This window comes from Rhinolophus sinicus, linkage group LG02, assembly GCF_036562045.2.
Source record: "Rhinolophus sinicus isolate RSC01 linkage group LG02, ASM3656204v1, whole genome shotgun sequence".
Lineage (NCBI taxonomy): Eukaryota > Metazoa > Chordata > Mammalia > Chiroptera > Rhinolophidae > Rhinolophus > Rhinolophus sinicus.
Window position 1 is genome coordinate 153,958,051 of NC_133752.1, and position 14,546 is coordinate 153,972,596.

A 14,546-nucleotide genomic window follows, 5' to 3' on the forward strand; every position below is an offset into this window, starting at 1 on the left:
GTGGCCGATCTCCCTAAGGCATATGGTCTGACTGGAGCTCTAGGGTACCATGGTTTTGATCTCAGCAGTAAATGAAGAAAACAGCATAAAGAGCATTAATGTTGGAAAAAATAGACTGAGCCGTGTGCTGTGAAAAGGAAACCCACCCAATGAACAAAATCAAGGTGAGGTGGGATACGGAGGATGGCAGAGATAGCTAGCTCTCCACACCAGAGATGAGCCCTCTGCCTCTGATAATCCTGCATTACAACACTAGGCCTGACACCAGAAGTGGCTGCCCAACTGGGGACTACATTTTGCTGCTCTCCTTGACTCTAAGTGGGGATATCTGATAAGTTATTGCCAATAGGGTGTGAGTGGAAGTGACCTATTTCTTTTCCGAGCTAAGGTGGTTAAGAAACTACCTTAAGCTTTCTTAATCATTTCCCCCATTCTCTTTGTTCCCATCTGCCTGCTAGATGTTGAAGTTGAAATTGTTAAAGCCACCAGTAGTCTAAGTCCCAGAATGACAGCTGGGAGCCTCCAGTTGATCTGGAACCACTTTGCACTGTTAAGTGAGTGAGAAATAGAACTATGTTTATGTATGTCTGTAAAATTTTACCATTTGCTTTTTTTTTTAAATAGCAGTTAGCATTATTCTAACTAGAAGACAAATTGTGTTCACGGTCGTAACATACCCGTTATGTGAATACGATATTCTTCCTTGAAGATCTTCTGGAAGAAGGGAATCTTGAATTGCATGTGAGGAGTATGCAAACCAGGGAGATTGACATCAACATCTCCCATGAAATGTGGAAATTCCCAGTCCTGTCAGAGGAAATCAACATAAAAACATATTTGTGATTTGTTTCATACCTAAGCAGCAAAACACCAAAAATTGACTTTTTCTAAGCACTTATTTTAAAATCATTTAAATGCAGTCAGCTGTTGGATGCATCAGTTTCATTCTGTGATGGTTATTTTATGTATATTAGGTAGTGGTATGCATTCAAAATCAAAATTAAGTCATAACTTATATCCTCAGCTTTGCTCTTTAATGTGGTAATAAGAAACCAATACAGAATTGATTTGCATCTACACATGTTTATCTCTTTCATTCTGGAGAACTGGTTTTAAATGTTTATAGGCAGGAAGTAATCTATATTTTATAAATATGGGGTAATTTTGTTATATTTTGTTTCACTGCTTTTTAAAAATATAAACCCTAAAACAGCACATTTTGTGTACGAAGACAAAATAAAAAGGATGTGATTCACTTAACCAAGTTCTTTAATTTACATCAAGGGACTTTTATTAATCATCTCTGCTAGCAACTATATGGAATGGAAAAATGCCAAAGTCTCCTGTCCTGCTCTCTTGAAATTTACCATCAATTTGAACCAAATGATGGAGGGCCTGACAGGCTAGCATAACAGATGAACAGTGAATTAAATCCCAAATCGTCATTAGTTATTTGCTTGTTGTGAAGCCAAAATCAGGTGGGACAACCCTCCTTCTCATAAGGAAGGGAAACAGATGCAAATGAGGATATATTTAGGTGTCTCACCTGCTCTTGGTTTTTGGCTACAGGCACCCAATTAAAGTTCATAACTAGCACGTGAAGAAAGAATGCACTAAATATGAAGAAACACTTCAGGTGGATCCATAGGCATTAATACAGATATTTTCACTTTTAATAATTTAACAATCACTAAATTATCAGTCCTGTATTTTGTGAATATTTTAAAAATGAATATGAAAAAATAATGAGCAAAATATTAATTTAGGATTGAAATCCATTATTTCAATATAAAAATGTTAAAAATTTCCAAGACTTCTATATATGCAGCTGATAGAGGTGTGCTAATAATAAAGTGTCTGAACATATGTAGGGGTGTTCACGTCCATTCCATTCCCCTTTTTGCTGAAATTCTGATCAAGGGAGAATAGGCCTTGGAGGAAAGGAGGATATGTGAGTGGTAGTAACCAGGGAACCTTTTCATGTCTATTAATTTCTTGATCTATGCATCACTTTAAGATGCTAGTAAGAAATAAATGTAGAAGAAAAATGAAATGATACATCATTCATTTGTATTGGTGTGTATGCAAATATCTTGTTGGTCTCTCCTTTCCTTGTTTTTTAGATATCAGCAGCAAATAGGCATGTGATTTGTGAAATTCAGGAAACCCAAAGCATTAGAGCTAAATAAATTTGAACATCCTGATCTAAAATACTAGTAGAAAATGGATGGTAATAATACCTGTGAACCATTGCATTTTATTAAAGCGCATTTGCCATTTTTCTTTTTTTTTTTTACTGATATTGTCTTGTTCTTTCTATGTTACTTACAAGACTCCTGCAAGGAGAACTGAAATTGAATTTGGCCTTTTGATAAATATAACTGACATCTCCCACGAAAAATTATGCTTGGAAAATAAAGAGACTGATAACCAGAGTACATTTCACTCGCCTTGGAAACATAATACAACGACGCATAATCAACAGAGAAATTCTCTTTTTCATTTCTTGGTTTAAGAAAGAAAATACTTCTTGGTAGTAATTGGGCAAGTGTACTTACTGTACCTTTTTTTGGAAAGATGTTCTTAGACTGTTCTCACTTAGCTTTTCATTCCAGGAAACTAAAGTTTTCTATGGGGTATGAAATTAGTTTTAGTTTGAAAGTAATCTCCAGAGATTTCTTGTACACTAGGATCAAAATTTCATTCACCAGAAAGTAGTTCTTCAATTATTTCCCGCCTGTACTTAGAGATAGATGAATTAAGGAAATGGAAAGTAGAGGAAAGAGAAGAGAGAGAGTCTTGCTCTTTGTCTGGAAGATGGCATTACTTGTCTTTTTTTTTTAAGAAGGGATCAGGGCAGGGTGTTTGGGGGGAAATGTGAGAGAAGTATCTGGTGCCGTGTAAGAAAGTAAAAAAAAAAAAGTATTAATAAAAAAGAGATGATAAATTCTCTTAGCTTCACCCCTTCTACATTATAATTTGCAATTATCACACTTTAGTTTTCAAAACTCTTTTTCTTAGTCTTTTACCTACCTTTCTCTATTCTCTCCCTGCTATGCCAGTTTTTGTACAATTCCTACTCTGCGTATTTCTCCAGACTCATTATTAAATCAGTGTAAACTCAGGCCTTACTTGACAGAGTGGAATGGTAGTAATAATAATTGCTACAACTATTTGGAGGAAGTTTGCTGTTCATTTTAATGGAGAATGTGTCTCTGGGGCTGGTAATACCCCAGGTTTTTATCTGAAGGAGGTAGAAAGAGGAGGGTGGATGATGTTCTGAATTGCTTTAGGTTTGAGTCTCTTTATGTATAAATTGGGGTTAAATATATATCAATCTCACAGTTTTCTTTGGAAGATGAGATAATGGCTGGATAGGAAAGAGCACATTGCTGGAGACAGTAGGAAGAGACAGGGAAATGGCCAGGAGGCATGGATGATTTCCCAGCATGAGTCCGAGATCAGATTTAGCCTGAGAGTGAAACAGAGGAAGCCAATACGTCTGTTTTCAGAAGCATCACACATACTCACAGGCTGCTTCCAAGTCCAGGTGAAAAAGGATGAAGGCTAGTTTCACCTTTCTGCCCTCTTCCACTCCACAGCACTAGCCTCCTGGTCTCTGACTGGGACTTGGTCTGATCATATTTCTCCCAGAGGGCGATGGGAGCAGGCCCATAGGGAAGGGTGCCTTCTCACTAAGAGACGTGTGAAGTGGCTGCATGAAGCGGGCAGTGGAATAGGAGAAAATCGGCTTCTAATGCAACATGGGTGACATTGTGGCAACCTCCAGAATTAACTGTGGGAGATTTTAACAGTGGGGGAGTGAGGCACTCCTGCTATGTAGGTAGTAGCTGGTAAGCTAGTGACATATGAAACGAAAGGCTGAGGAAATCTGTGGATATTTGGATATAAATTATTGATCACTTGCAATGTTCTAGCATAGTTCTAGGCTACATATTTATAGTTATACTTACAAAGAAAATGTTTCTGAAAACTTACTATTAACCCATTTCACAGATGAGAAAGTTTACCTCAGAGAGGTTAAGTTATCACAGTGTGAGGTAGCTGCTCTGTAGCAGAACACAGACTAAAGAATACATCATTTCTTCCTAAGAACTGTCTTCCCTTTCACACTATCTTTAACTGTGAAGAGTAATGGCACTTATTGTTTTTTATTCAGAATTGAAGTTATTTTTACCTGTTATAAATTTTCTAGTTGAGAATCACGGACGGCAGTCGTCGCCTGCTTGTCTTTCACCAAAAGCCACTTCCGTGAAGAGCTTTAAACTACTTTTCTCCCCATCCCCCACTCCAAGAGGGCTCTCATTTTTATCTGACCCTAATTGGAACAAGAAGACTATCTGTAACTCTTTCTCCACTAAACAACTGTCCCCGGGATAGTGGGCTTCTAATCAGACTGAGGGAAATTTTATTAAAGGGTGATGGGAAGCAAATATTGCGATTCTTTTGGAATCATATCTATGGATGTATAGCTAGTTTTACACATGACATATATTGCATATAAATGTTATGAGAGTCATGGCTTTCTTTCCTTCTGCATAAATGTAAATATATATTTTGAACACAAAATGAAAATGTTGAATTAAGAGAATGACAAAGCAAGATGTGTTCGGCTACTAAGACCAGGGTAGAGCCAGGCTGATCCTGTGATTGCATATTATGAAATGTTCATTTATTTTGTTCTTCAAGAAATGTTAACAGTATTTAGTAATTCCAAGCTCCCTTACTACTTTCTGCTATTCAACCCAAGAATAACAGCAGAGGTGTATCACATTTGTGGTTCAGTGATGTAAGAATTATTTAGGCACATTGTATCATGTACCCTATTCCACCTATCACCCATTCATGGTGATGAATGGGCTTCCAACTTTGTATCTTGCATCACATGAGAAACAGTTAATTTTCATCCAAATGGGCATATTTCCCATTTAAAAATAAATGAACAGTGCCACGGTGTATATCTAATCTTATTTTTTACATACTGTGGTTCATTCTGCCTATAGCAATAAGAATTACATTTGGACACTGATGTCCAAATTACATTTAGATGTGTAATTTGGACCGATATGTCCAAATGTGACTCTGTCCAAATGTCTCCCTATTACTCATGAAACACATTTGGACAGAATTTCAGGACAATGTTAACTATATAGGCAAAACGGTCTCAGGATATCCTGGATTCATCATTTCTGCACGTTTTCTCATTGAGACACATGCCTCAGGGCCAAAGAAGAGAAGTTGGTACTATGCAGAGGAACTCAAGCTTGAAACCAACACTGTTTTGAATTCCCCACCTGGCATTCGATTTCCCAGATCAAATGAAGAGGACTCATTTCTGTTTAGAGAAGCATTAGAGGATAAAAATGCAATAACACTGATTACTCTACCCTGCAAAATTAAAGCCACAGTATCAAAACAAGTTTTGTTTTTTGGGTCAAAGATTGGACACCTGGTTTTTGAGGAAATTAAGAGATAGATTAAATTAGATGTTACTGAAAAGTACAGATAACCACTTTGAATAAAATTGATAAAAGAGTCTTAAACATTAATAAAATATACCACAATTTTTCAAGGTAATAATTTATATATCTACTATTTAAATGCATTGGATTATTAAAATTTAAATGATTTCAAAAGCCTCTTTACAGATATAATTCTTTCTCTTTTTTATTCTCTATTCCTCCTCATGTTTTAGAACTGAATTTATATCCATGAATATCAGAACATCTCTCTACCAAAAATGTCCCCAGCTTGTAAAGTGTCCTTAGCTTTTCTATGCTTAGCAGTGTCCTAGCAACGGGATTTTAGATGACAATGAGCAGTGGTGGCCTGAAGAATTGTACTCCTCCTTTGGGTGAAATTTTTGTTTCTTCTTAAGAATCTTGAGTGCCTGATTTCTTTCAGCAACCCTATGCTTCTTCTAATTAGTAAAGTTCCCGTGGTATCACTTGGCTGAATAAATCCTCGGAACCCTGACATCTAGTAGATATTGCTATGTGTTTGTTTTGCCTGCCTCCCCTACTGGAATGTAAGCTTTAGGGAGTTGACAGAGCTTTTTCCTGTTTTGTTCACTGCTATATTCCCCATACCTGAAATAGTGTTTAGCATACTAGTGAGAACTCAAGTATTTGTTCAATTGATGAATGGCGCCCGTTCTCAAAGTTAAAGATATGCAATAGTCCCCTTTTGGTTTCATGTAAATGGAAATTCAGGGTGCATTTAGGTAAACAGAGACAACACAACAAATACTTGTTTTGTGAATAATATTACCCATCAACCTGAGATTCCTTATTGTGAGAAAAAATCCCCCCCCCACCCCGTAAACTAGGTATACTAGAATCCTACAGAATAACCCAAAGATTAAGCCCTTGCCAAAGATCACAGAGAAGACAGAGGATAATTAGAAAAAGAAAGTGGAGGTCAAATGTAAATACAGAGGGTGCCAAAAAATGTATATACATTTTAAAAAAGAAAAACTGTATTAAAATTGTAATACTCAATATGTAACCATAACAAAAGATGTCACATTTGATTTCTGCAATTACAGGAGGTACTCAAAGTGGTTACCATCAGCATCCAGAAACTTCTAATGACAGCGAACTACTGCTTGAGCAATGTTGACCAAAATGTCCACTTGTATACATTTTTTTTTGGCATCCCCCGTATGGTGAGATGAAGCAGTTACTATTTGGGGAATTTGTTAAAATGCATGTTGGGATGATCCAAGACACTCTTTTAGTGACCACATAAATGTAAAGAAACTGATGAGACACATCCAACCAAGTCAGAGAACGACAACAACAAAAAGGATATAAACCAATACGTGATTTTAAAAAGGAAGGGGATCATTTCCCACAGTGGATGACGCCCTGAAATTTGTCAAGGTAAGAGTGAGTATCCGAGCTGCTCTGCAGTAAATGTTGAGGATGGACGACAGACAAATAGCAGGAGGTAACTTCTCACATGTCTTTTGACAAATACCCTTTACCCTTTTCTCATCTGTTGTACTCTCATTTTCTCTTAATATTCACTATTGTTTTTTATTCTTCCTCAATGGCAGAATGAATTCTATATAACCTCTTGAAGTTTTCTCTCAGGACGCATATAAGCTATTTCAAATATATAAAACCTTTGGGAAAAAATCATGGCTTTCTGGTTGACGTAGGCTTTTGTCAACAAGTAGAGATGGCAGCTCTCATTCATCACTAAAACAAATCCCAGTGAAATTGTAAATCCTTCCCTAAAATGTTTAAAGAACCTGACACTTTCATGTGTCTTTGTGTCTTCTAAGATATCAATGAACTCTCAAAATTGTTGTTGCCCAAGCAATCTAATTTGTCTTAAGGGCCTATTTGTAGTATTGTTTAATGTATTTTCTTCATCAATAATCTTTCTTACTTGCACAGGCCAATATGAATTTTCCTGGCTAATTCTGAAGCCAATGTACATCAATGAGACATAATAATGTCTATGGAAAAAGAAAATAAGTCAATCCCAGAGTAGATTTCAAAAGCAAATGTAATTTGTTACTTTTAAGAGACCTTGCCATGAGGCTCTGTCAAGAGAGCAGTGGGTATTTTAAAGCAAGATTTATTATATTGAGACACCTTGAAAGCATTATTCATTTAAACACCAAGGTGGAAGAGTGCCTGATAAAATGGCCTGGGCCTCATTTACAGATGTCCTCCATGGGCAGACTGATGTGATGAAGGACAAAATAAAAGTCAGTCTTGTAAGTGTTTACAACTAATAAAAATGCATCATGTGGCATCCAGGAAAAATGGGAAATCAATATCCTTCACTAGGGCAATACAGTTCACCATTACACAAGGAAAGAGTGCTTGACATCTTAGAGGCTTCTATGGGTGGAGACAAGGAGACAAACCATTGACTATGACAAGTTGCTGATAATTAAAGTTGGTACAAAGTCTAAAGAAATACATTGTCATGATTCAATAATAGGTCTTTTTGGATAAAGTCTTCCATTGGTCATCAAACAACTTGACCTAATTTGCTCTTCTTAAGAAGAACGAATATTAACTATATAATCAATTGGCATAGTTTTTACTTAAATGAGAACTCCTAAGAACTCCTCTTTTCCTAATAAAGAAAGAGTGAAATCTAGCGGGTAGAAGTTATTAGACAACACACTTGCATGCTATTTCTCAAACACTGGCTGCAATTCAATAACACATAGCCCTTGCTTATTCTGTGCTTTATTGTATTGGCACATTTGGTACAAAATGTCATTGCTCCAGAATCTGTTCTGGCTCTATGCATGCTGTCAGTAACGCTCATATTCAATTGTCTGAGTGACTGATTTCTTCCATAGGCTATCTAGGAAAACTAATTGCATACTGTCAAAAAAGTAGATGTTGTCCTTGGTGACATTTTTATTTAATATTGAGGTCATGTTTCTGTGAAAAATAACAATAGTGGAGATCAGTGGGTAAATGTGGTTCAATAGAAAAGTATTCACTTCACAAACATTAGAGTTTGAAGTTGATATAAATATCAGATGGGTGGTTAAGGTGAATGATCTCTAATGTTTCTTGCAATGGGTTCATTCATTTCTATATTTATAACTTTTTGTCAGGAATGTCTCATGGAGCGTATATTCGAGTCGGGAGACATACCAGTTAATCAGCAAATAGCAATATAATATGAGGTCAAATAGTGATAAATGCTCTGAAGGAAATAAAGCAGGGTAAGGGGATGAATTAGGAGGGGTGGGCGCTAGTTCAGTGAGTCAAAAAAAACTTTTTTGAGTGTGCCTTTTGTATGGAGCACTGATTGGTGTGAAAGAGCAAGTCCTGCAAATCTCTGGAGGAGAAGCAGATCAGCCAGAAGGAGAAGTATGCAAGGGTTCTGAGGAGGAAGTGAGATGGGTGTGTCCAAGAAACAACTAGGCTAGAGTGGTTCAAGGAATATAGCAGGGTTCTGGGAGGAGAGTGGTAGGCTGGCTGTAGGAAGAATAAAGACCAGTTAGGAGACCATTACAGTAGCTTAGGAGTAAGGCGATGGTAGTTAAACAAGGGTAGTAAGGTGTTCAGATCAAGATGTATTTTGAAGGTGTCACCAACTGAACTTGCCCTAGCAACTGAAAAATGACAGTAGTATTTACTGAGATGGAGGAGACGGGGGAACCAATACAGTTGTAGAGGGTAGAGAAGTGGGTAAGAAATTCAGCGATCTATGAAGATCATGCTATTAGACATCAAGTGAAGTGTTGTGAAGGCAGATGGGAAGCTTAGGGAGAGGCCAAGACTAGAGATATAGATAGATGTGGGAGTCACCAGTGCATCTATTGGACTAAAGCATAGAACTGGATAAAATCACCTAAAAAGAGAGTATAGAAAGCCGAGAAAAGAGGGCCATAGACTGAGCATCGAGCCACTCCAACATTTAGAAGTTGGAAAAGAAGAAGCCAGTAAGGAAAACTGAAAAGGAATGGTATGCATCACAAAAACAGGAGAAAGTACATCCTAGAAGCCAAGTGAGAAAAGTATTTCAAGAAGGAAGGCGTGATCAAATATGTTGAATACAGCTGAAAATTTGAGTAAAAGGTTGAAAATTAACCAGAGGATTTGGCAAGATGAGGGTTGTTGATCTTGATGAGATCTCTGGGCTCCAGAGTAAGCTGATATTAGGAACCAAAGCCTGATTACAGTGTGTTCAAGAGAAAATAGGAGGTGAGAAGTAGAGGTGATAAAACATTCTTACGAGGAGTTTTCTATTAGTGGGAACAGGGTGAAGAGACAGTAACTGGAGAGAGACTATTATTCTGTTAATTTTAAATACATTTGTTAGAGTGAAATAAATTCAATTTTGGTAGAATGGGGACTCTGAGACCTGAGATTCCCTTTTTATATTTTCAGTAGCTTCTGCAATGACTAACTTTCAAAGCTGGTGTGCACCAGTATGGATATATGGGCTGTTTACAGCTGGTATCTATTTTGATTGTGCAGTATCCATTCTGATTGGTCAGTCAGTACCTCTGCTGTCCCAGTAGTTAAATATTCTGACCATCACTCTCTGTGAAGTCAAGAAAACTGTCTTTCTGAAAAAACAAAACAACGTTGGGCTAAGTTCATTGTGTCTTGAATGCAGCAGGCTTTTAGAAACAATAGGCTGGATCCTTGCTGCTCTGTACCCTATGTGGTTTCTTTCTGCTTTCATCTTTCTTAGTACAGACTTCTGATTCTGGAACAATCATAGAGACTCTGCCTCTGACCCCCATGGACCAGCCGGTGATAACATGAACAGGAAGTAAAACCTTTCGAGCAATGGATTTGAACTGCCAGACATCCTACGCCTTTCTTCAATGAGTTTTAGGTCAAGAGTGTTCGTCCTCTGAGCTCTAGAGAAAAATTATCAACCCTCAAGTAAGAGAGCAGAGACTAGAAACACAAGATATAGAGGGGCAGGGCAGAGAGATGAAAAGAATAAAATACATTTTGTTGTTTGTGAATTATACCCACAGTGAATTGAAAAATTTTCTGAAACTATTGTTAGTCCAGAGGTCAATGACCAAGAAAAAGCTAAAACACATCATTTTCCTTGTTGGTCACCTATAGGAGAGATAGTCTATCACCCTCAGGGTCCTTTTGGAAAACAAGTTTACACACTGGAGTAGAGAAGCCTTCCATGTATGTTAGCAGTTGCCTGTCTTTATATTGACACAATCCATTCAGAAAAGCCTGAGGTGGCTACAGTGGGCTTGCTTTATAGATTCCACATAGCACTAGTAGAGTGAACGTGAAGTCTACATTTCTTGCAGCAGTTCTGAGTAACACATCCAAGTTTCTCATAGGATGACATCACACTATTATTCAAGTTATTCAATGTCTACCATATGCAAAGCACCTATTCTCAAAGAATGTCAAATGGCATTAACAAATAAAGATAAACTAAGCCCTTTCTTTTGCAGTTATAGGCAATGAGCGTCAATGAAATTATAGGACTCCTTCCAGATCACTCAGCAGATTATTGGTGGAGAAGAGACCAGATGAAATTTAATCAGTAGCCCTGGAACTGTATTTCATTACCTCCTCCTTATTGAGAACCGCATTTAGGAGAAAGAAAACTCTATTTAGAAGATCAACTATATTTTCATATTCTATTCAGACTAAGCAAACCGACATTTGTCATGAACTTGCTCTGTTTCAAGTATTTGGTCCACTGTAAACCACATACAAATCCATATGGTAGGTAGGCTTTTTCTCATTTTATAAAAGAGTACGCTGAGGCTCAAAGAATAGTCAAGTAGCTTTCCCAATGTCACACAATTGGTACGAAAAGGATTGGCACCCAAGTCAGTATATAACTCCAAACAGATTTTTGTATACCATGTCAAGCTTTTTTATGACTTATTTCCATCAGGCTCTAATGTTGCATTTATCTTCCCACGTAAAAAAGCCCACTATCATGCCAACATTTGTTTCTGTTTGAAGCTAACTTATGTATAATGAAAGGTTTCCTTTTAGTAATATGTTGTAGCTCATCTTGAAATAAAATGTCCTTAGAAGTAGTTTGCTACCTGCAGCATGTGAGGAAGGAATCTTGTCTAACTTCCATTGTAAAGTCAAGAAATGGCAGTAGGTCTATGTTTATCCTACAAGTCATTGACAAAGCCTGAAAAATATGCAGGCTGAGATACACAGATAACTCCAGATGGTTTATGACAATCTTAGAATTTTAACTGCCAATGCATAGATTTGGCTCTAAACTTAGAATATTTCTAGTAGTGAATATTATCTCCCAACTTCTTTGCACTTCGGTTTTCTCACTTGAGGATATTTTTTCCCTCACACTTAGGCACTCTATAGGCAGACTCCTAGATCATTGCACTGGAAAACAGGATGGATTGGAGCATGATGTAGTGCCCACTAGGAATGGCTGTCAAACTTTGCAACCTAATAAAAAGACACAACTTTTATATTTCTTTGGAACTTGTATGATGGCAAGACATGCGCTACTAACGTATTGTGGCTAATATTTATTATTAGCTGATAAAAATTTATATTATGTAGGTGACTCAAGGCAGAGTAAAAACACGAAAAAGAGAACTATAAGGATAATTACATATACATATATTTTGCATAGCAATCTAACAAACTTTTATCTCAAGTCTTCCTTGTTCTGTATATCAGTAAACTAAGGTATTGTGTTAGTAGGAGCCTCTCACTTCAAGGATTCATTTTTCTGGCTCATTATTGTGATCCATAGATGACACAATTTCCATAAATATAACATTATTAATAATTTTATTCAAAGCCTTTCTTGATATTTGATTTTAAATAGAATTATTAATGTAACCAACATTAAAAAGTACATCTGTAATGTTATGAGGTAGAAGTTCCATTTAATATCTTTGTGTAATATATCAGATTTTTAATGAAATGTGTCATATTTAGAAATATCACAAATCAATATCTTTGAGCATGTGTGGAAATAAAGTAGCAGCGGGCTTTGGTAGGGTGGTAAAAATTATCAGAAAATAATTTTATGCTACCTCAGGATAATACTTTATAACATATTTATTCATAAAAATTGGTAAGCCTATGGTTCTGAAAATTGACTTTCAATGCACAGAAAAGCTATATGAAAGCAATCATAAAAACAAAACATAAAACATAAAATTTTGCCTTCAAGCACTGGATTGTACATGTGAGTCACAGGTAAATGTAAAATTATTACATTTGCCAGTTGCCAAAGGCTTTGCTTTATGGATATCTGCAACACATATACATAAATCAATTAATATGTTATTTTCCTATATAAACCCAGGTGCACTTGATTCATTACCTCTCACTAGAGGAGAAATTGGCAAATCAACATCATTATGAAACTGTTCAGGCAATAGACTATATCCAGAAATTAATTTCTGACAAAGGTTTCAGATTATTTCATAAAAATATGATTTGCTGATTGGTCCCCACCCCCACTCCCAATTCAGAGATACTCAAACTTTTAATACTGTTTCTCTCCTAAATAATAAATCCACTCTTTAACAACCATACACATAGATTAGAAACTTCAATTAATCACGTATCATTTGCCTTTCAACGTAGATAAATAATTGCCTTAGCCAGAAATGGGAACTTCTTCAAATCTCTTCTTTGAACAATACATACAAAGAATACTTAGGTGTTTCAATGCAAGCATCTGAAGTAAGCTAATTAACTCAGAATCAGTGAAAGATTTCTTTAAATGTACTCCTGAACTTCAACTACAAACAATGTGAAAAAATAAATATTGTCATAATAAACTATTTTTCTATTTTTCTCTTTGAAGTCAATGATTTATGATTTAGCATGCTTTTACTGACAGTTACATAGCATGAGCAATAGGTTACTTATGCTATGATGTAAAATAAAGAGATGTCTTCTAAAGTTATTTAATGAAAGGAAATAAATTTCCCTTTACTAATATTAAATATTCTCATTGCCACACCTCCAGCCAGGCACTGTAATTGGTGAACTGCTATGACAACAGCCACCACCCAACGAGCTGTATGAAATAGTCTCTATACAAGGCATAGCTCTTTATATACATTTCCTTATTTTATATCTAAAACAATTCTACAAGATAGATTTTATTTTTCCTATTTTGCAATTGTGAAAACTGAGGTTCATAATATAGATAGTAAATGGAAGAACAGGAGCCAAACCTAGGTCCATCTAGCCCCATACATACACAGTGGTGTTCTTTATATTACACTCATGAAGGTGAGTTAGAATTTAGCTTGTCCTGGCTCTCAGTGACCTATTACTATATTGGTCTCCCCATTGTTTCTTTTTCCTCTCTCAATGAGCCCCTAAAGAAGCTACTAAATTGTTTAGAAATGTTTGCCCACAATTGTTTGTTTCTTCTCACTATTCTCACTTCTCTTTGCTGTCCACATTTATTATTTTTCCATGGAAAGTAGATCTTGCTTCTGCCACCAACACTTCTAAGCTAACACTTGTTTTGCTATACTGGCTAACAGCTAACCTCTTTCCTTTGCTTAAATTTTTTTTTCTTGTCTTTTCCATTCATGCCATCATCTTTTATTTGCTAAATATTTGTATACTCAACAGTTGTTTGTGTCAGCCCCTCTTCTAAGCATTGGCAATATTGTAGTGAACCAGGCAGATTGTATTCTAGGCTCTGCCTTCTTGGGATTTACAATTTGAATGTAGCGGAAACACATAAACAGAATAAAATCAGAAAACAATTAGTGTTAAAGAGAAAATGAGGCAGGATGATTGTTTGGTTAAAGCAACTTTAGATAAGGTTAGAAAAGATCTTTATGAGGCTAGAACCTCTCCAGAGAAAGGTACCAGGTGCTGTGATATGTGCTATGGATGCAATGAGGACCAAAACACACTTGATGGAGTCCCCACCAACAAGTAACTTAAGTCTAGAGAGAATGAAAGATCAATGAACTAGTAGAGTAAAATTACTAGTAATAAACACTGTGGAGGAAATAAACTAGAGACTAAGAAAGAGAATAAAGAAGGGGCCACTTGGGAAGGTATCTT

The 14,546-nt window shown here is 36.4% G+C and overlaps 1 protein-coding gene across 4 annotated transcripts in view; it reads right to left on the reverse strand.

Moving 5' to 3' along the window:
* The window catches only part of TMEM117 (transmembrane protein 117), a 382,792-nt gene that overhangs the window by 12,303 nt on the left and 355,943 nt on the right, over window positions 1-14,546 (reverse strand). For all 4 annotated transcript variants that reach the window (XM_019748450.2, XM_019748452.2, XM_074325810.1 and 1 more), the window contains one exon: window positions 678-807. In XM_019748450.2, coding sequence (XP_019604009.2) covers window positions 678-807 — 130 coding nt within the window. The remainder of the gene's footprint in view (window positions 1-677; window positions 808-14,546) is intronic.